The sequence below is a fragment of the Pogona vitticeps genome, chromosome 4 (assembly GCF_051106095.1).
Source record: "Pogona vitticeps strain Pit_001003342236 chromosome 4, PviZW2.1, whole genome shotgun sequence".
NCBI lineage: Eukaryota > Metazoa > Chordata > Lepidosauria > Squamata > Agamidae > Pogona > Pogona vitticeps.
Window position 1 is genome coordinate 8480956 of NC_135786.1, and position 23313 is coordinate 8504268.

Below are 23313 nucleotides of genomic sequence, written 5' to 3' on the forward strand. Positions count from 1 at the left end.
ATGCTGTTTAATATGTTAAGCCGTTATGGGGAGGTCATCAGGAGATTTGGAATAATGTGTCATCAGTATGCTGAAGACATGCAACTCTATCTCTCAGTTACCACCTTTGAGCCTGGTTGCAGTGCTGGAATGAACCAAGGTTAACAGGCTCAAACTGAACCTGGACAAAACAGAGATTTTGCTCCTGGTAGGTTAGGGAGGACGGTCCCTAGGCTGGATGATATTCCTCTCCAGTTTAGGGACCAAGTGCATAATTTGGGCATTCTTCTGGACCTGGCTCTTTTTTTGGGAGTCCCCGATTTCAGCCGTGTTCAGATCAGCCTTTACCAGCTTAGGCTAATAGCCCAACTTCACCCCTATCTAGACAAGGACTCCCTCGGGACTTTGGTGCACATCCTGGTCATCTACCAGACTGACTACTGCAATGCTCTCTACATGGGTGTCCCCTTGAACCTGATCTGGAGACTTCAGTGGGTCCAAAATGTGATAGCTAGACTGGTGTTGGGTGCAAGTACATTTGACCATATCACTCTGCTTCTAACCCATCTCCACTGGTTGCCTCTGGAGTCCCAGATTAGTTTCAAGATTCTGATATTCACAATAAAAGCTTTCCACAGTTTGGGCCTATGTTACTTGTCAGAGCATCTTTCTTTAATGTCATCTCTCCGACCCACAAGATCATCCCAGTTGATGTTCCTCTGGGTGGCCAGCCCGAGGGAGGCCCATAAATTCTCTATAAGAGGTAGGGCCTTCTTCATGGTGGCTTCAACTCTATAAAACCAGCTTCCAGAGGAGTTCCGTCTAGTCCACTCCCTGTTGTCATTTAGGAAGCAATTGAAGACATTGTCTGAACGGAAAGATCCCCAAAGTTGGCCGGCTTCTACAAGGGCCAAAACATTCACAGCTGGGGATGTTGCTCTTTCAAAACTACACCTCCCAGAATCCCTCTGTCAACTAATCCATGCTCTCAACTGGTTTATGAACAAGAGACTTGTGGGTAGAGAAGAGAAAGATTAGACGTGCTCTAAGTACAATCTTTCATCATGTGTTCATCTACAGTGGATTTCCTTCCCTTGGGGAAATAATCAATGGGGGGCAATGTATATTTCTCTGGTTGAATGATTCACATGTCCCTGCTTTAAAAAAAATCTCAGGATGCCGTGCTTCAGTTGTTCACACTGTTTAGTAGTATTTCTCCTTTAGCAGCCTTTCTTACCCATCCTCTTTTTTCTGCCAACAGTATCATCTTTTCCTCTGCCCTTCCTTCTCACTTTTATACCTCGTTCCTGCCAAAACCAAGCCACAAACCCCAAAACAGAAATCCAAACTCTGATAGCTGAATTGCTACCAGCAGTGTGACGCCTGACCTTTGAATGATGATCTTTTCCAGCCTTTGGTTGATTTATGAGAAGCAAACGTTTTGCCAAATAGTCAGGTTTTCCGTGGGTAATATGGTAAACAGTTTGACAGTAGGAACGTGACCCAAACCAGGTCTGTCCTTCAGTATTGTCCACTCTGTCAGCAGTGAGGTGTAAATGTCTTCCTAGTTCTCCTATCTGCTTCTCCAGCTGGAGATACCATGGAATAACCTTGACATCTTCTGCATATGCAACTCATGCTTGAGTGTTGGGTTATAGTCCTTCTGTCTCCCAAATCTAGGGGTTGCAAGAGCAGCCCACGTTCTAAGATTTCAGGGACAAGACCTAAGACCAATAGTGGGCCATTGGAAGGTCATGAAGTGGGACTTCAGTTTGTCAGAGAAACCAGAGTGAAGCAGGCGAACATTGGGGTGGAGCTGCTTCTGGGCCAGCTGGTTGTGGAAAGGGGATGTGAAGGTAATGCAGCCAAAGTGGCCAAAATCCAGGTGAAGCCTTTCTAACCAGGTAATATGACAACCCAGAACCAGGGGATAAATGGCAGCTTGGTGGTATTACAAGCAGCTCAAAGTATCCCTAGCTTCAATGTATTCTCGAAGGCTTTCGTGTCCGGGATCTGATGGTTGTTGTGAGTTTTTCGGGCTCTTTGGCCGTGTTCTGAAGATTGTTCTTCCTGACATTTCGCCAGTCTCTGTGGCCGGCATCTTCAGCCCACAATCAGGTGGCCATTGTGTGCTCATACCCAGTTGTTCTTTCCTGTCCCTCTGTTTTTGCCCCATGTATGTGGCTCTCAGATGAGCCAAGTTTAAGCGAGGGTGCAGCGCAGCCCCAGATGCCAAAGTTGCCACTTATGGCTGGACAGCTGGACTGGTGGTGAGAGTATTCAGGAGTGGATTCCCAATCTGGAAACAATTTGGGATTAGGGGCTGATGGTTCCATTTTACTTCAGAATGCAAGTGGCCCAGATGCTGGCATGCTTTTTCATGACCCTTTGTATACTTTCGGAACACTTCATGTGATCAGGATTCTAGAGCATGTGCAGGGATTCTATGTACAGAAGAGGTTTCAAGGATGAAACGTAGAGATGTGCACAAACCCAAAAATCAGCTAGGAGGTTCATTAAAAAAATCGCTGGTTCATTGGTTCAGGTCAATGAAGGTTTGTCCAAACTGACAAAGCTGAACTGACTCAGACCAATGAACTTTTTTTTGTGATATAGCAAACTTCCTGGTTCATTTTAAAAGTTCAGAAAGTTCATGGTTTGTGGCTAACCAAGAAACACCACAAACCATTTTTTTGGTGGTTCATGCCTATTTCTAGTCAAAACTTTGGAAAACAGGATGTAGGGAGTAAGGCTACTGTATACAGCCCGGTTTACCTTCCATACCTTATTTGATTGCATTCAGGAGACATCTAAACATAGTCAGTGTGGTATCATGGTTAGACTTGGTTCAAAGGTCCATTCAGTCATTATATTCATGGGTTGACCTGAGGTCACTGACACTTAGTCTTGCCTCCCTCCCTCCCTATCTTAGACTTACCAGTTGTCAAGACAAAGTAAAAGGACCATGAATTCTAATCAGCTCATTGAAGAATATTAATATATGAAAGAAATAAAATTAGTAGGTTTGATTCTTAAGTTGTATCCATAAGGTTGCATTTAACGGGTGAAAAATTCTTCTGAATGTAGGAAGCCCAGGAGCACACCAATAGCTTCCTGGTTTGTAACAGCCTTTCAAGGCTAGTAGGGAAGGATTGAAATGTTTATTATCATATTATGGCTAGCACTGTTATTGAATTTCTCTCTCCCCCCCCACCCCACATCCCCACCTCACTTTGCTCAGCTAATCTCTAATGAATTTCCTTCGTTTGCCTGACATCAGCTTGATTTGTAATGTAAATTACCAGGCCCAGCACAGAGACAAGAGCACTACGGGGTTCTAATTACAATTTTCATTAAACTCCGTCTGTTTCTGAACATCTAAACAGTTCAGGAGCTGCAGTGGGAGCAGGAGGAAATTAAAGTGGTCTCACATTTAGCTGGGAAGGACAGAAAGGGTCAAGCTTCCCAGCTGCTTAAGGGGAAAGCAAACTGGAATCCGTCTCTCTACCACTTCCCTGCTCTTGTGGGTTTAAAAGAAAAATAAGGCTGCGTTGGCAGATTCTTCCCACTTTGCCCCCTTCTGCCTTAGTGGCGCAGTCATTTGTTGAACAAATGATCTTGCTCTCTCTCACTTGCTCGCTCTCTCCCTTTTAAAAATCATTTTTAAATCTACCAATCCATTCCTGACCTAATTAGGGGGATTAGTCATTCCAACTCTGTCTAAATCTGTGACAGCCAATCCTTGTTCCTGTAACAATTTTTGACAAGGCTAACAACAAGCATCACAGTAGAGGAACAGGATTGGGCCCTTCAGAATTGAAAGTCTGGCAAAAATTGGAAATCTGTGAGTAGGGCTGGAGGGGGAATCCTTGAAGGCAACATGTGCATTATTCCCACCAGAACACAAGCCTTTTTAGACAAGATCCACATGTGACCATTTCAATTTCATTTCACCGGTTCTGTCTTGGGCGTCACATGTCACTCTGTGATGTTCTTAATATTAAAAAGAAAGTCCATTTATTTAATTGATTTATTTTTTTTGAAAAAGGACCCAAGACAGCATACCGTGTTTTTCCGTGTATAAGATGCAACTTTTTCCTTAAAATCATTACACTGAAAATTGAGGGGTGTCTTATACATGGAAGTAAGCTGAGGAAAGTACAAAACTGACCATACCTTGCCTCTGCAAGCAGGCTTCCTCCAATCACGAGCCTTATGGAACTGATGTCAGCTGAACAAACCAATTGGAACACACCTCATTGGGGGGTGGAGCTTGTAGGCTCAGATGCAACGGGGACTTGTAATGTCTGAGTGTTATAAGCCCAGAGGCCGAATTCTCAAAGCTAAGTTTTCTTAATTTTGGGTTAGAAAAGTGGGGGGAAGGTTTGTCTTACACGTGGGGGCGTCTTATACACAGAAGTATATGGTACATCATTAAAAATAAACAGCAACTATCATAGAACTGCAAGGCTTAAAGGGACCGCATGGATCATCAAGTCCAGCTCCTGTCAAGGAGGTGCAGTGGGGAATTGAACTCCCAACCTCTGGCTCTGCAGCCTGATGCCTAAACCACCGAGTAGAGATGGGCACAAACTGGGAAACCAGTGCATGGTGGTGCATAGCTAAGCACAAACTATGCACCATCACAAACCCCGGGAAAAATGAACCGGTTCGTGGTTTGTTTGTCCAGTTCATGCCTGGGGTAGTCTCCCCTTTACCTGCTCCTGCTGCCTCCACCATAGGCAGGTGCTCAGAGGCAGCGGCTGGCTTCAGACAGCTGGGCCCTCTGCCTCTGAGGATGGGACCTACAAGGGCAGTGGAGGAGGAGGAAGAGGCAGGCGAAAGCAGAGGCAGGTGCAGGTAGCCAGAGGTGACCTCATCTTATTTTGGAAGCTATGTAGGGTCAAGCTTGGATAATGCTTGGTTGGAAGATGACTAGGGGATGCCAGGGATCTCCAGATCAGGATAGGAACAAATCCTGCCTGAAACTCTGGGTAGCCATTGCTGCTAGTCGGGATCGAAATATTAGGTTGGGTGGACCAGCTTTCTATGCTCCTGGTCCAGAGAGAATGGGGTTTAGTCCAGCAGTTCTGAGGACTAAATTTGTAATTCTGCAAGTTTGAGGAAGGTCATTACTGTTGTTGATGGACTGGTCTTGAAGGAAGGAAGGGGGTTGGAAGCATTTAGGTGGAAGCATTGGGTGAAGAAGTTTTAGGTAGCCGTATTATGCAGTCTTTGGACATATGTATGGACACAAACAGAATCAGGAGTATCCGTACACTTCTAAGGTAACCATGCACCAGAGCAAAGAGTCGTTGGTCACCTAGCACTAATAATTTCAGATTCAGGGAAGATGAAGGGTGGGGGTGAAGAGAAAGGACAGAAAGTGTAGAGCAGCTGGCTTCCTGCCTTGCCCTTTTAAGAAAGAACCAAGAGGACTGCAGGGTTTCCCCATATGCAGGAATGGGTATTTTTATGGGTGTGTGTGTCTGGAAATGTATAAATTCCATTATGTGCCCAGAGGAGGAGAGGTTTGGAGATTCATCAAAAGTGCATAGGATGCACCAGCCTCAATCTGTGGGTGCTTCATTTTGGCACAGAGAAGGTCGGGAGGCCACTGTAGATCTCACTAATTCTAGGTATAAAGATGGCAAACAAGAACAGAATGCCACTTAACAGACATAGTAAATAAAATTGCTTAAAGGGGAATATTTTTTTTGAGCAGGCAATTGTCATTCTCCTTTTTTTAAAAAGTTTTATACTTAAAATAATTAAGTAATTAAAATGAATCTGCTAATTCGTTAATTGAGAGTACAGTGGTGCCTTGCTTAACGAGCACACCGTATAACGACGAAATCGCATAGCGATCCGTTTTTTGGGATCGCTAATGCGATCGCTTACCGATGGCCCCTATGGCCGAAAATTGCTTTGCGAAGATCGGTAAGCATTTCGCTTACCGATCTTCGCAAAACGAAGCCGCGGATCAGCTGTTCGGCGGCTTCAAAATGGCCGCCGGAAGCCCCAAAATGGCCACGCGCAGCGTTTTCGTGCCCTGCCCTCGCTTACCGAGGGCTCGAAAATGCCTGCAGGACCGGGATGCATCGCTGAACGGTGAGTTTTTGCCGATTTGGAATGGGCTTTCCCGTCCCGCTCAGCGATATTTCGCCATAGCGAAGGTTAATCCGGAACGGATTAACCTCGCTTTGCGAGGCACCACTGTATTTGTTTGTTCAGTTAGGTAAAGGTAAAGGTTCCCCTTGACAATTTGTCCAGTCGTGTCCGACTCTAGGGGGCAGTGCTCATTCCCGTTTCCAACCCATAGAGCTGGCGTTTCTCCAAAGACAATCTTCCGTGGTCACATGGCCAGCGCGACTTAGACACGGAACGCTGTGACCTTCCCACTGTGGTGGTATCCATTTATTTACTTGCATTTTGCATGCTTTCGAACCGCTAGGTTGGCGGGAGCTGGGACAAGTAATGGGGGCTCACTCTGTCACGTGGATTCAATCTTACGACTGCAGGTCTTCTGACCTTGCAGCACAGAGGCTTCTGCGGTTTAACCCGCGGCAACACCACGCAACCTGTTTGTTCAGTTAGAAAGTTTTAAAACAAGTAATGTAACCATATATATCAGTACAGAGGATCTGCCTGCTTCAGAAGTTCTCTCTCAGTTGCAGATGGACCTAGATGACAATATGGTAGGTAAGAAGAGCATTTGGAGAAAGTCCAAGAATTCCCCACCTGGCATGCCTATTAGCTGGGGTGATTCTGGGAGTTATTGTCAAGATCAGACTTTTAGCAAGCTGCCCACACACCCGTACATGCACAGATTGTTGCAGAGTTTTGAATTTCTACACAGCATATATACAGAGATCTGCAAGTTTCTTCACCTATAATTGCTTGAAATTACAGACTTGCCTATACTGCTTTCTTTACTGCACACATACAGTACTAGCAAACAACTGAACAGATCGATAGCAACAAACAACTGCCACCAACTAATAAAAGAGAGGGATAGAACATTCACCGTAGACAGGGCTCTCTTTCAATTTCAAAAGCTGGAAGGAATTATTGGACCAAGAAGACAATGATTCCAACCCAGAAAAGCCCCTCCCAGTCATTCAAGCTACATATAGCATATGGGCTGTAAATAAAACTCCCAACACAAGTGTGTTTATTTGTGAGACCAATCAGTAGTCACAAACAGTAACTGCTGCTCTTACTGTAGGTCCATCCTCTCCTAAAAATGTGAAAGGTTTTGCTTGAAGAGAGCCTTTTGAGGCACCTCATCAGGCGTACTCTGTCTTTATTTCTGTTTGCAGTGTTGAATGTCAGCAGCCCCAAGGTGTGTGAAGCATCAGATCTGAGGAAGGAGACAGACCAAATCTAATCCAGAGCCGTGTTTATTTTATCAAACAGCCCTGCTGACCAAACATATGCCGGGGACAAAATGGCAAATAACTGTCCCCCTGTCCAATTACTCTTTTGACCTTTCAGAGCCAAGGAGAGATATGCCTTGTAGGAGGAGGGTGGGCGGTAGAAGTACAGAGCCCAAAGTCACGTTTCCTTGACAACCTCTGCAGGAGAAGGACAGCAAAGAAGAGTTCATAAAGACAACCAAGACTTGGGCAATATGAAGAGATGACCTTTAAGCCCTGAGTAGGTTGTGAGACTTGGGACGCTATGGATGTGAAGAACTAGAGAAATATTTAGATTTTCCCAACTGTCTTGTGGCTTCCTGCACCAGAAGAACAAATTATGCTGGGTGTATCCCTCTCCTCCTGATACTTAAATGCATCCAGCCGAAGACAATGTCTTGTTTAGCGTTTCTTCTGGAAACCTGAGCAGGAAGGTATTTATTGATTGTGTTGTTTTAACCTCTGCCACCTGTAAGGTGGGACATGTGGTTTAATATGCTTTTTTAAAGCCTTTATTGAAAGAGGGTATGGGCTGACTTCCAATCTAAACTTAGAAAATCAAACTGCTCTCCCCTCAAGACATTCCTCCTGGTGTTTAGGGAAGATCTCCTTTCTCGTAATTCAAATCCATTGGTATGGATGCTCTCCTCCAGGGCAGCGGAAAACAAGCTTGCTCTGTCTTCCATGGGACAGGTCTTCAGATATTGAAGATGGCTATCATACTACTTTTCAGCCTTGTTTTTTTTTCCAGGCTGTGGTGTTCGCCCTCGTGGCCCCTGCCGGTCTTTCTGTCACAAAGGCTCACATCGCGTTTTCCTCTCGCTGCCACCAGTGGATTACCTCAATCCACAATATAAATGATGTTTGTCAGAACACTTGTCATGTGAACAGAAACAGACCTTATTTATTGAAGTGAAGCAGACTGAATAATAACAGAAGTCCTTCAGATACACATTATACACAAGCAAATCATTAACAGTTCTCTCAGTACATACTTCTTTTCCCTCACAATGTCATTACCACCTTCTCTACCTCTTTACCAGCCTTATCACTCAGTATCTGTTCCCTCTCTCTCTCTCTGACTAACCAGCCCTATCCGACTCCTCCTGCTTCCGCCAAACCTCATGTAGCTGCTGACTCCGCCTCTCCAGTCCTCTCATAGGCTCATGCAAATCAGCTCATGACTATGAATGGCATGAGTGACGTGAGACAATTGTCACACAGGCTAGACATACAGAACTCCCAAAACGCATCTTCACAGTGCAGTCCTTCTCAACTGCAGTTTTATTGGACTGCAATTCCCAGAAACCTTTGCCACCAGCTGTGTTGGCCAGGGTTTCTGGAAGCTGCAGTCCAGAAGCACCTGGGTTACCCAGAGTTGGGAACCACTGTCATAGGTGTAGTTTCCACTCTCTTCACCATTGTGGTTGCCCTCTTAAAATTATAAATTTGGGTAGCTGAAAAGGATCCCTGGGTCTTTGAGTCCAACCCCTTGCCAAAGCAGGAGATACACAGCGAAAGCATCCCCAATGGGTGGAAAATACCTAACTTTGGTATGATAACATCCAGTGAAGAAGAGTTCAACCTCCAAGATGCTCCCTTCCATTTGCTAAATAGCTCAGACTGTTAAGAGACTCATCCCAATATGTAGGCAAAATTTTTTTTCCTGTAGTTTGAATCCATTACAGTGGGCTCTACCCTCTGCAGCGACAGAAAATGAGTTTCCTCCATTTTCCATATGACAGCCCATCAAATATTTGAATCTAGGCTAGACATCTGCAGCTCCACTAGTCCTTCTTCACAAGGCTTGGTTTCCAGATCTTTTGCTATCTCTGCCTTCTTTCTCTGGACACATTTCAGTCTGTTGGTATCCCTTTTAAACTGGAGCCCCAGAATGGGACGCAGTGTTCCAGGCCAGTCTGACCATAGCAGAATTGAATGGTATTATTACTTCCCTTGATCTGAACACTATAATTCCATAGATGCAGCTGAGTATCTCATGTACGAATGTGTGCATGTGTTTATGTATGTTTGTGTCACGGCACTATACTGTGCTCATCTAGACACGTTCAGGTTGCAAGTATCCTTATTAAACATTGGAATCCAGAACCAGATACACGATTCTGGATGAGGTCAAACCGAAGCAGAATAAAGTGGAACCTCTTACAGCAACCTTTTGGGAAAACTGACAAGCTTGGGTTTTAAGGCATTTGATCTCTGCCACCTGTTCATCTCTAGCTCAGGGCTATGTATGCAAAAAGGGTGATAAAATGCCCACCCATCTGTGCCAAGTGATCCAGAATGGCACCTTGTGCTGATGTGAAGCATTAGACATATATCACCGGTATGCCACCCTTTTCAGCTAAGTTCTAGAAGACAGCCAGAGAGCTGTAGAGAAAGTAAATCCAATTATGTATAGATATTAATGCGACTTGGCTCTCCAAATTATTTGTTGAATTGGCTGCTGTTAAATCTTGGCACCCGAAGTCGAAGAGCCATTAGCGCCCAAGAGAAATGGCACCTGGGGATTAATTTCCTGAACATCTTTGAGAAATCTTCTCACTTCTGACTGATAAAAGCTCCGGTATCTCAAGGAGATGGATTTCTGCCCGTTGAGGGAGCGGAGCTGGGATCTTTATTTTCATAAGGGAGCATCTGAAGGAACAGCCGCCAAAGTATTGAAGGTAGGTGCAAAGGCGGATGGGCGAAGAAATTCGGAATCGGGCCCCACAGGAAATGTCCCAAAGTTTTGAATGCTCCTTGCTTCCACGGGTGGTTGAAGGCCAAGTCGTCATAATTCCTGCACTATTTATTTGACTATTTTCCAACAGATGACAGGCAGCCAGTGACTGTGTGAATTTGTGAGAAGCAAAAATGTGTACAGCCAGCAAATAACATTCAGGGAATTTCCAAAGCAGAGTAAATGAACATCGAGAAAGTATATCAGTGATAGAAAGCAAAACAAAATGTGCTGCTTATATACTGCCCTGTACTGCTGTCTGGATCATGGCCACTGGCCCCGTCACCTCCTGGCAAATAGAAGGGGAAGATAAGGAGGCAGTGACAGATTTTACTTTCTTGGGATCCATGATCACTGCAGATGGTGACAGCAGCCACGAAATTAAAAGACACCTGCTTCATGGGAGGAAAGTGATGACAAACCTTGACAGCATCTTCAAAAGCAGAAACATCACCTTGCCGACAAAGGTCCGCATCATCAAAGCTATGTTTTTTCCAGTAGCAATGTACGGAAGTGAGAGCTGGACCATAAAGAAGACTGATCGTCAAAGAATCGACACTTTTGAATTGTGGTGCTGGAGGAGACTCTTGAGGGTCTCCTGGACTGCAAGGAGAACAAACCTATCCATTCTGAAGGAAATCAACCCTGAGTGCTCACTAGAAGGACAGATCCTGAAGCTGAGGCTCCAACACTTTGGCCATCTCATGAGAAGGGAAGACTACCTGGAAAAGACCCTGATGTTGGGGAAGTGTGAAGGCAAAAGGAGAAGGGGACAACTGAGGACGAGAGGGTTGGACAGTGTCATCAAAGCAAACAACATGACTTTGACCAAACTCCGGGAGGCAGCAGAAGACAGGAGGGCCTGGCGTGCTCTGGTCCATGGGGTCACGAAGAGTCGAACATGAGTTAATGACTAAACAACAAGTGCTGTCTGAGCTGTTTACAATTTAATTATGCAGGCTACACAGATTTGATAGGAAAATGGAAATAGCAGAAAGTCCACATCAGGGCTGGAAATGAAGCAGAGCAAAAGGGCTTTGCCCCAGGTCTCCAGATTTAGAAGGTGTATTCCTTTTCTTGACTAGATTAGCCTAGTGGCCTGGTCTACTCCTGTAGGAAAATACATGGTATTCAATACCAGGCCTCAAAGGCATTGCAGAAGACAAATGATCCACAGGCCAGGCCTTGCTGAGGCAGCAAAGGGCAGGTCTCTATTTAAAAATGTGAGGCTTGACTGATCTCAAGCAGAGCTGGACTCAGACCTAATCAACAAACATGCTTTCTAAATAAGAGCTAAGAAAAGTACAATATTGATGCCCTTGCAGAAGGCTGAAAAGGCTGAACTGAAATGCATCAGACTTTTAATTTGGAATAAAGTGCATACTATAATTTTTACATCCTGGGACCATAGCCTCTTCTTGCCTAACCATTGAGGATAGGTAGCGGGTTCCCTGATCTGCTTCCCTGTTAATAATAATAATAATAATAATAATAATAATAATAATAATAATAATAATAATAATAATAATAATAATAATAATAATAATAATAATAATAATAATAATTATTATTATTATTATTATTATTATTATTATTATTATTATTATTATTATTATTATTATTATTATTATTATTATTATTATTATTATTATTATTATTATTATAATCACTACTAAGGTAAGAGAGCAGGCCGGGTAGGTGGGACTCGTCAGCCCTGGAAGGCAGCCCATCTAGGAGAAGGAAAACTCCCAATTTAAACCTCCACTGCCTTGTGGCTATATCCACTTATGGAAAGGGCTTCAGGAGATAACCTCGAGGCAAAATCTGGAGCTGGAGTCCCGGAGGCATTTTCTTTTATTCTGCCAACTCCTGCGACGTTGCTGGAACCAGTTGTATTGGCTCTTGCCTTTCCACTGGACCATTTCAGCGATGTGGAGAGGGGGGATTTGCTGCTTGGGTAACAGCCTATCCTCCATACTATTTTACCCAGGCTTCGTGCTCTGGAGAGGACACTCCAGCTTCGCATACAGCGTCGAAACAACACGGGAAGTAGCAGTTACCGGTTATAAGTCTCTGACCGTGGTATCTCTCTTAGTGTTGTAGGGAAGCTGCTTGCCCGTGTTGTGCTGAAGAGGCTCCAGGTGCTTGCAGCCAGTGTGGAAGGGATTGTCACTCTCGAATTGGCCTCCTCAGCCACACTAGACGCTGTTCCAAGTCCTCCATACAGAGCACGCTACCATAGTCTTTCGAGACTGAAGGATGCCTACTAATCATCATCATCATCATCATCATCATCATCATCATCATCATCATCATCATCATCATCATCATCATCATCATCATCATGTGACCTCAAATCAATTCTGATTTATGGCAACCCATTTCAGGGTTTCCCAGGTAGAGAATACTCAGAAGTGGTTGACCCTTTCCTTTTTTTCTGGGGCCATCTTTGGACTGTGCAGCTTGCCCAAGGCCACCCAGGTTGGCTTTTCCCCTAGGAGGCACAATGTGGAATCGAACTCCCAACCTCTGGCTCTGCAGTCAGAAACCTAAATGACTGAGCTATCCAGCCAGCCACTTTCTTATTACTGTGTATCTTTAAATTGGTGTTGAACTGGGCAGCCTTTCACATAGGGGACAGATTTTGGCTAACCAAGGAGGAGCTAAGGAGAAAATGGATCAAGGCTCCTACTTTTTAGTTGGCTTGATGGATTCTAGTGAGCTGGTTTGAACACAAAATGATGCAGAGTCATTCTGAGGAGTTAATCTCTTATCCACTAGAACCTTGGATAGATCTTCATTTTTACAGCCAGGGAGTTTCCTCCCTCCCCAAGGTACAACATTCCACCCAGTTGTTGCTGAGAGGGATTACATCACTGAACGCTAAATCTTTTGCACCTTCGCCATTTTTGCACTACTATCCCACAGATGTCCTCAAGGATGGTTGCCAAGTATTACCAGGACTGGGTGTATTCCACATACGGGTGACCTTGGTGTGCAAACATGAAATCTGGCAGGGAACGTGCGGGCTTGTGCCAGATCCGCCTATAGATATTTCTGCAACAACAACAATAATAATCCTCAAATGTCCAGAGAGGCATGCTTGTCTCTCTGCCAGAGTATCATTAATCTTGGAGCAACAGAAAGGGAAAAGCACAGCTAGGGAACATTCATTGTTTAGATGATAAACCCCAGAATCCCCACGCATAGCAACATGGTGTTAAAAACTTTAGCCTTCCGTGGGTAAGCATAGAAAGTTTCTGTTAGCTAGTGCATGGGAACTCCCTCTGGCTCTTGGCAAGATCACATCCTGATGCTGGCAGAGGGCTCAGAAAGTTCAGATAAAAGGGACCAAGGTGCACTGAAGTCCATGGGATGTGCGTGTGCGTGTGGGGGATGATCTGAAGCAGAGTAGAAGGTGAGGAAAGTAGAGGAGATCATGGACTGGCAGTCTTCTTTCTTTGTCCATGAAATATACAGAAGAGACAGAATCAAATAATCAAGGAATAGTTGTCGTAGGTTTTTCAGGCTGTTTGGCCATGTTCTGGAGGTTTTTCTTCCTAATGTTTCACCAGTCTCTGTGGCTGGCAATTTCAGAGGACAGGAGTTGGAACTCTGTCTGTGTTCTGGTGTAGTGTGTGGGAGAGTTGAGTATTTGTAGCTGTGGGATCAGCTTTTTGTCCTTTTCAGGAGATTGGGTGATTATGGTGATCACCAAGACTATATGGACTCCCAAAATCCATAAAGACTCAAACCCACTCAGGCCCATTGTAAGTGCCATTGGCTCCCCAACATATGAATTAGAAAAATACCTACCCACCTTCCTACAGACCCACATTGGACAAACCTCATCTCACATAAAAGGACATTTCATAAACAAGATCAGCACCCTAAAACTCAACCCTGGGGACAGACTGATCAGCTTTGATGTAGTATCCCTATTCACCAAGGTACCGATAAAGGACACTATGACATCCAGCAAATCTTTCTAGAAGACATCACAGCCCTTTTCCAGCACTGCCTAATGAACAGCTACTTTCAGTGGGATAATGATTTCTATGAACAGACAGTTGGAGTGGTCATGAGGAGCTCCCTCAGCTTGGTTATAGCGAAATTCTACATGGAGCATTTTGAAAAACAGGCTCTGGCTTCAGCACCCTTCGCACCCACAGGCTGGTTCTGATGCATGGATGACACCTTCGCAACTTGGAGCCATGGTGAAGAAAAACTGGAAGAATTTCTAAACCAGCTCAATAGCATCCACCCAAATAATACAGTTCACCATGGAAAAAGATATAGAGGGCCAACTCCCTTTCTTAGATGTCATGGTCCTACGCAAAACTGACCTCCTATTGGGACACAAGGTCTACAGAAAACCCACCCACACAGATAGGTACCTACACAAAAACTCCAACCACCACCCACAACCAAAAAGAGGCATAATCATAACACTGGTAGCCCATGCGAATTGGAACTGTGAAGCTCAATTTCTCAGCACCAAACTCAACCATCTGAATTAGGCCCTACAGGCAAACAGTTATTCCAAGAATGAAATCACAAGAGCCATCAAAACAACACTGAACTGGAGAAGTAAAACAGCCACCCACAAATAAAGTACAGTATTTCTGTCAAACATCAATGGGGGTCACGGACCACATGGGGAAACTTTTGAAAAAACACAACTTACAAACAGTATTCAACCCACCACAAAAATACAACAAATGTTACAGTCAGCAAAGGACAAAAAGGTCCTCCTCACCACTGCAAGAGTATACTGGATACCTCGCAGTTGTGGCCAGGTATATATTGGGACCACAAAATGCAGCATCCACACATGAATCAAAGAACATGAAAGACACTGCAGACTAAAACAACCAGAAAAATTGGCAGTAGCTGAGCATTCCCTGAACCAAGCTGAACATGAAATCCTATTTCAAAATACTGAAGTACTGGACAATACCAGCAATCATTATGTTAGACTACACAGGGAAGTCACTGAAATCCACAAACATCAGCAAAGCTGCAACAAAAAAGAAGAAAGTCTAAAACTCAACAAAGCCTGGCTCCCAACACTGAAAAATACAGTCTGCAAAAAAGGTCAATGAACTCTACCATGCTACAAAGACTGGTGATTACTGCACACAAAAGACGAGCTAACAACACACATCAATCACAGTGACAGACTGTCTCCACCCTTATCATAATAATACACCCATAACAAAAAAACATCCTGATCACCATAATCACCTAATCTCCTGAAAAGGACAAAAAGCTGATCCCACAGCTACAAATACTCAACAATCCCACACACTACACCAGAACACAGACAACGTTCTAACTCCTGTTCTCTGAAGATGCCAGCCACAGATACTGGCAAAACGTTAGGAAGAACTACCTCCAGAAACATACCCTTTGATTTGTATTCCTGCATCTAACGGGGGTGGACTTGATGGTCTTATAGGCCCCTTCCAACTTCACAATTCTATGATATTTACTTGTCAAAGGCCACCCGGGATGGTTCTACTTGCAGGAGTCACAGTGGCAGAATCAAAATCTGTCTTGGCAGCCAAATACCTAAACTACTGAGCTATCCAGCCTGCTAAAGCCAGCCATCCAGTTTCACTTGCACCAGTGTAAACCACCAGTTGCATTCTGGCTTAGGATTCTCTCTGAATCTTTCCCATACTCTATCCTTTGTGTTACACTTGCTGGGTCATCTGCAACATGTCTGCCTTTTTCTTCCAGTGACTGCAGACAGAAATCAGAGTCAAACTCCCTCTCACAATACCTCGAAGTCATCGGGGTTATCTCTCTGCAACACAACCCGCTTCAGGGTCTCTCTCTTTAATAACTAAACTAATAATATTAACACGCTGGTACTTTATCTGCATTTTTTAACATAATAAACAAAACCAATTCAATGCCTGATTGGGTAAACTGATTGGGGTCATGTGTCCTCTGGCCAGCCAACTGGTATCCAGGATTTCCAAATGTCACTCTACCGGGTGCTTTGATCTTCCTAATGAAAGATTAAGGGCTTAACGCATTGCTACAGGCTCTGGTGATGCAGAGAAAATTGATTTCGAAATGAAGAATAGCCACCCAGTTCTACTTTTCCAGGTGTGGGGCTTATTCCGTCAGTCGCTTGTGCGCGCCTTGCACGAGATGGTTGGTGGCCATTGTCTGGCTGGTTAATTAAATTGGTTCCCTTGGATTTGACGAATGTAGCCTTCAAAGGTGTCAGGAGGGAGAGGAACAAAGAATGAGAGTTAACTGAAAACAATAAACTCAAGAGGAAACAGACAGGTTCTGTTCTGACATCCTTCAGTGCAATCTCATCAAAGAGAAAGAGAGTTGCAGATGGGTATACTCCTAGAGTTTGGGATCATTCCCACATATAAAGTTGGCCTGTCTGTCTCTAACAATGTATTCTATCCAAAGCCCTGCAATTTTTCTTCCAGTAAATACAAGCCTCCTCCATTTTTCACTAAGAAACTAGGGGCTACTACAATGACAATGATTTATTATTATTATTGTAAGTCAGGACTGACTTGATGGGACATCATCATCATCATCATCATCATCATCATCATCATCATCATCATCATCAATAATAATGATAATGATGATGATGATGATGATGATGATGATGATGATGATGATGATAATAATAATAATAATAATAATAATAATAATAATAATAATAATAATAATAATTGATGATGATGATGATGATGATGATGATGATGATGATGATGATGATGTCGTCCCATCAAGTCAGTCCTGACTTACAATGACCCTTTCCAGGGTTTCCCAGGTAGAGAATACTCAGACGTGCATTACCATTTTCTTCCTCTAGGGGCACCCTGGGACTGTGCAGGTGGCCCAAGGCCACCCAGGTTGGTTCTTCTCCCTGGAGGCCCAGTGCGGAATCGAACTCCCAACCTCTGGCTCCACAGCCCGTTACAAACCACTGAGCTACAAAAGACTTATGAAGAGACAAAACCGGAACTGTGGAAGCTAGAACGAAGAAGGTCCAAGTCTTTGCTCAGCTGCTCTGTCTCTGAGTGAGGGGGATGCCTCAAGAACAGGACCCCTCAGATTGGGTTTTGGCCATTTTCTGAGGTGAAATAAGAATCATCTTAAACATTGCTGTTCCAAACCTGGATATAGCCAGAGGGTTTTTAAGGCTCAACCCTGAGGGAAATCTGGTGCCAAAGTTGCCATCTTTTTCTCTGGAAAACTTCCAGGTTGGGAGAGGAGGGACTGGGTTCAAGAGACTGAGATGGCTCAATCATCTAATCCTTGGGAATGTTTTATGAGAGTTCTCTAATCTCTGTCCTTTGGGGCAGGAATTGTGACTCTGATGCTTGCTTTTTCCCCTCCTAGCACCTTTACGTTTCACTATTTGTCAGTGGCGGGCCCTATTCTCTGGAATTGGTTACGAGCGGAGATACACCAGGCTGTTTTCCTCCTTATGCTCAGGGAACGGTTAAAAACAGAACCATTCCAAGCTGCCTTTGACAACAGAGTCTTCTGGATGCTGTTAACATTAATACTTTATTTTTCTTCTCTTGTTTTTTAAAAATCTTTTTAAAGAATTTGCCATATTTTTATATGTATTGCCAGTGGGGTTTTTAGGATGTGTGTACGTTTTAACTTGTAAATTGTCTAGCGTATTTAATGTGTGCATTAATGGGATGGTATTTAAATCAAGTACAGAAATAAATTTTGAAAATCTTTAATTGGGGCATGAAAATAATTCCCTAACTTTTACTGCATTGCACTTCTGTAACCTTGTAGGGTAGGTACCTTAAGTTACCTTTATTCTGCCTGTCATTTTAATAGCGATATTCAACAAGTTGCTTTAGGGGATCCTTTTTGGAGCACCCTTTAAGTGGGAACACTGCATCTATGTATAGTTTAATAGGCACCCTGCTATAGGTTACAAAAGCTGCAACTTTATTCCAATATTGCCAAAAAAAATTAAAAAGTGCTTAGTCACTCCCATATACACACTTTTGAAAAGCACAAATCCATCTACTGTACTACACTTGCAGGTAGAGATGACGGTTTGTGCCTGTTCGTTTTCTGTCGAAACAGGTGCTTGGTGTTCTGCAGCCCTGCCTCCTCCTGTAGGCACCCACTACCTGAGGAGGCAGGGAAGGGAAGCCAGGGTGCTCTCTCTGAGCGGGCAATTGCCAGAGGAGGCAGGGCTGCAAAGTACCAAAAACCTGTTTGGCTGATAAATGAACTGATGCAAATCACCAAAGGGGTGGCTCGTGCCCCTCTCTACTTGCAAGTCTCATCCAGTTGTGACAAGGAGAGACGTGACAGCCAATCTTCTGCAAGCTCAACAGGGACCTTGACTGTACCCATCAACATACAGTGCCTGTAAACCAGACTGGACCAGGAATCATGTAACCTAGCCTTCTTTGCTACTGTAAGATGCCCTAATTCCTGGGCATGTTTCTAAATAATACTATAATTAAATATTTGTATTCGCTTATAGTATTTCTACCCTAAATTTGCATCTCAACATGCAAATATTATACAATAATAATAATATTAATTTTAAAAAGTCTTTTTGGATTATGCCTTTCCACTTTTTATCAATTCCAGAGAGAGTATGGCTTAATACGAAGCTGATGGCATATACCAAGATCCAGGTCTATAGAGCCTGTGTCCTCAGTACACTCCTATACTGCAGTGAGTCCTGGACCCTTTGTGCATGGCAGGAGAGGAAGCTGAACACCTTCCATATGCGTTGTTTCCAACGCATCTTTGGTATCACCTGGCAGGACAAAGTTGCAAATAGAGTGGTCCTATAATGAGCTGGAATTTTTTAGCATGTATACATTACTGAAACAGCGATGTCTACATTGGCTTGGGCATGTTGTGAGAATGGATGATGATTGGATTCCAAAAGATCTCCTGTATGGAGAATAAATGCAGGGAAAGTGCCCCAGAGGGAAAGCGCCCCAATTTGAAGAGACCCTTGTCCAGCAGGCCGAGGCAAAGAGGCAGTCCTGAAACCAGCAAAATCAGGGAGCTGGACAGGGGACAGATTGTATTTGTCTTTAGTATGGAAGGGATGGTCACTCTCAAATTGGCCTTCTCAGCCACACTAGATGCTGTTCCAAGACCTCTATTCAGAGCCCGTTACTATAGTCTCTCGAGACTGAAGGATGACTATAGTCAACAATTCCAGAATGCCTCCAGAATAAGGGAATGGTAAATCCCTTCCGAGTACTCAATAATTAGACCCTTACCCAAAATTTGGTGAAAGTCGGCCCTACTTACCTGGATCGCTAGGAAACCCTGGAATGGGTTGCCGTAAGTAAGAGTCAACGTGACGCCACACAATTGCTATTAAGTGCCCACCAAGCTGAAACAGGAAGCTTCTACAGCTCATCCTGCTGATATGAGCCAACTGGGTTGGGTGGATGCCTACGTCTACCTGGAACAGTGTTACTAAGCAGGAAGGAATGTTTAACTCATCTTTTCCCACATGATCTGTTTTTGGCACATTCTAAGGAGACAGGATGCTCTGGAAATGAATGGCCATAATTCTGGGAAAGGTGGAATGCAGCCAGAAAAGAGTAAGATTAAATACAGGATGGATTGACTCTAAAGGAAGCTACATGCTTGAGTTTGCAACAGCTAAGCAGTGTTGTAGAGGAGATGATGTCGCCCTAAATCGGGGGGGGGGGGACTTGATGGCAGCAGCAACAACAGACCCTACACTAATGCTCTCCATAGTCAGAATAGCTAGTGGTCCATGATGGGAGTTATAGTCTTAGCATATCTGGAAGGTGCCCCGTGGGGGCAGGATACACAGCTAGGTTACAAGATATGAACCTTCTCAGCTTTTAAGATCTGAAGGAGAGGCTTCTCTCTCTCAATGTTGCTCCAGGTTATGAAATGCCCACCCAGGCTGGCTCTTTCTTCCCACCATTCCAGAAGCAGATAAAGAAGACCTTTCATTTTAGGGAAGCGTTTTATTGGACAGCTAGGTTTTACTGCAGGAAGTTGTCCGTTTTGACTGCTTTGCACGAGTCTGTTTTTTTTTTTAAGTGTCTTAAAATTCGTAGTTTCTAAATATTTGTTTTTGTTTCATTGTTCTTCAGTATTATAACTTACTGTGTTTTTTAACTGCCTGTTTACGTGAATCTCTTTTTAATCATTTGTGAGTTGCTTTGGGTGCCCCTACTGAGAGAGAGGCAGCCTAGAAATCAAACAATAAATAATTCATAATATAAATGCTTAAGCTGCTGCTGCTTCTTTCATCTTGAGGTTCCTGTAAGTATTTCTCTTTCCTGTAGCCCTGCCCGTTGCAAGTATTCTACCCAGCTGCTGCCTGGTACACGTTTAATAGGGGAAGAATTATCTTATGTTTCATCGCCTTCTTTTTTCCCCTGTGTCGCATCTCCTGCCTTTTTTGAGCGGCTTCATTCTAATTCTGTTTTTCTGGTTATTTTATCCCCCTCTCTTTTTCTTTTTTGGAACTTCCATGCTTTCTCTCTCCCCCCCCCTCCCCAATTTTAAATTGTCTAGCCTGATGAAGAGTTACGGAGAACCTGAAAGCTTGTGTATTTTGTACATTCCCAGTTGTACATCTACAGTATTTTGTATGTTTGCACTTAATAAAGGCATCTGTTGGGTCAGCTTAAGGACTGAGGAGAGCCCTTACCCCAAACTTGGTGGGGGATACCCCTACTTACCTGGTTCACAAACTTTCTGTAGTTATTGCCCACAACTACTGAATGTAAAAGGGAAAAAATGGTCCCAGTTTCTGGAAATGGATAATTTTCATAACACAAAGTTTCAGTTGTGCTATTCATCTTCTCTTTCTTCTTTTCCCCCAGATTGCTGCCTTAGAGAGACAAGTTTTTGATTTCCTGGGGTACCAATGGGCTCCGATCCTTGCCAATTTCCTCCACATCATCATTGTTATCCTCGGCCTTTTTGGCACAATCCAGTACAGGCCACGCTACATTGTGGTGGTAAGTAGTAAAAAGAGTTTTGTTAAGCTTCCAAAGCTTCAGCCAGTCCCAATAACTTTCTGTACCATCAGTTCTTCTTTGCACTGGCTGCTGATTTATTTCAACATTAAAATGGTCATTTTGAGGTGCAAATCTTCCCATTGCTCAAGGACCCAGAAGCTTATTTTATTTTAATTTTCTTATTTCTATCCCATTTTTCTCACCGAAACTGAATCCCAGTGCAGCTGCAATTTTTTTAAAAAAATACATACTATTGAAAACAGTAGATTAAAATGATCCCTGAAGACATGGCTTTTCAGACAGGGTTTCCTGGAGATTACATCATGACGGCACACTGGTAGTTTTTAGCGCTTATTCCTGCTCCGCCATCTTGCCTGTTAAATTTGTGCATTCATGTTTATGTTGATGTTACTCTGGTTATTTGTGATTGTATGTTGTGATTTTGATTTCTGCACAACCACTATGTTCAATATTTTTTAAGTGTTATTGTTTTACTGTGCTGTAAACTGCTCAGAGTGGCCTTGTAGCCAGATGGGTGGTATAGAAGTCAAATGAATGAATGAATGGATAAAAAACATTAAAAGCATAAGTGAATTAGTCATGTTGAAACAGAACACATAATGTAGTTAAAAACTGAAACTCAAGGATTACCTTACCCCATAGGAACCTACTCCAAAGTAGAGAACCTTAGAACAAGAGGCTGTGGTCCTCAATGTGCAGTTCTGGCTCACCCCATCCCTTTTTGCTGGACTATGGAAGACAGCAGCCACGAAATTAAAATGACAGCTTCTTCTTGGGAGGAAAGTGATGACAAACCTGGATAGCATCTTAAAAAGCAGAGACATCACCTTGCCGACAAAGGTCCGCATAGTCAAAGCGATGGTTTTTCCAGTAGTGATGTATGGAAGTGGAAGCTGGACCATAAAGAAGGCTGACCGCCGAAGAATGGATGCTTTTGAATTGTGGTGCTGGAGGAGACTCTTGAGAGTCCCCTGGACTACAAGGGGAACAAACCTATCCGTTCTGAAGGAAATCAACTCTGAGTGCTCACTGGAAGGACAAATCCTGAAGCTGAGGCTCCAATACTTTGGCCATCTCATGAGAAGAGAAGACTCCCTGGAAAAGACCCTGATGTTGGGAAAGTGTGAAGGCAAGAGAAGGGGATGACAGGGGATGAGGTGGTTGGACAGTGTCACGGAAGTGACCAACATGAATTTGGCCAAACCCCGGGAGACCATGGAAGGCAGGAAGGCCTGGCGTGCTCTGGTCTATGGGGTCACAAAGAGTCGGACACGACTTAATGACTAAACACCTGCAAGCAGACATGGACACTTAGCATCACTCACATGGGACTGTAAATTGTGGACAAGATTCTCATCTAGCCACTAGGTAATATTGCTAATTTGCCTGTGATGGATTCAACCTGTGTGTAGAATTTTATCTCAACTCTGATTATGGGGTCGATCGCATCTCTGTGTGCCCCTCTACCCAGCTAAACTGAAGTTTCGGTATGGGGCCGGAACGCTGCATGACTGACAACCCATTGTCTCACACAGTTCGGAGGAACTTTCCAACTCACACCCCCCACAGTCTCCTTGCCCACACCCCCAATTTTGAGACTTGATTTTCATCAAAGATCCCGGCTGTGAATTTCGAAACCTTTCACGTTTTCTCCTACCTCATCTGCAGCTCTGCGATGCCCAGCCTGATGAAAAATCAGGAGGGGAATCTAGCTTCTGTTTCTAATTTATTTTGTGGCCCCACAAAGGTAGCACCGACCCTCGCGCACACATATCTGTGCGTCCTCTCTGTGCATGCCTGTGTTTGTGTAATGAAACTTTGGCTGAGAAGAGGGCAGTTCAATTAATGAAGAAATGTTTTTCCTTTCATCTGCTACTTCTGACAGAGTGTGCATAATTTATTTTAATCAGCCTGTGTCACTTTATTACACAGCCTTTTGGATATAAATTAAATTACCATGTTGTTCATAGTACAAGCGGCGGCTGCTCTAATTGCCAGCCTGCCGAGCCATGCTCTTTGGTAAATGCCTCCTATTACGTTAACCACTCGTGCTTCGCCATTGTTGGCCTTTGCATCTTAAAATAAAACCTCAGTGTCTTGGCAGAATTGCTATGTTTCAGACTGCAATCATGTTTGATGCTTTTAACAT

The 23313-nt window shown here is 43.8% G+C and overlaps 1 protein-coding gene across 2 annotated transcripts in view; it reads left to right on the top strand.

Moving 5' to 3' along the window:
- NKAIN4 (sodium/potassium transporting ATPase interacting 4) overlaps positions 1 to 23313 on the top strand; it is a 115153-nt gene that overhangs the window by 25927 nt on the left and 65913 nt on the right. For both annotated transcript variants that reach the window (XM_072996747.2, XM_072996748.2), the window contains exon 2: positions 21006 to 21143. In XM_072996747.2, the coding sequence (XP_072852848.2) occupies positions 21006 to 21143 (138 nt within the window). The remainder of the gene's footprint in view (positions 1 to 21005; positions 21144 to 23313) is intronic.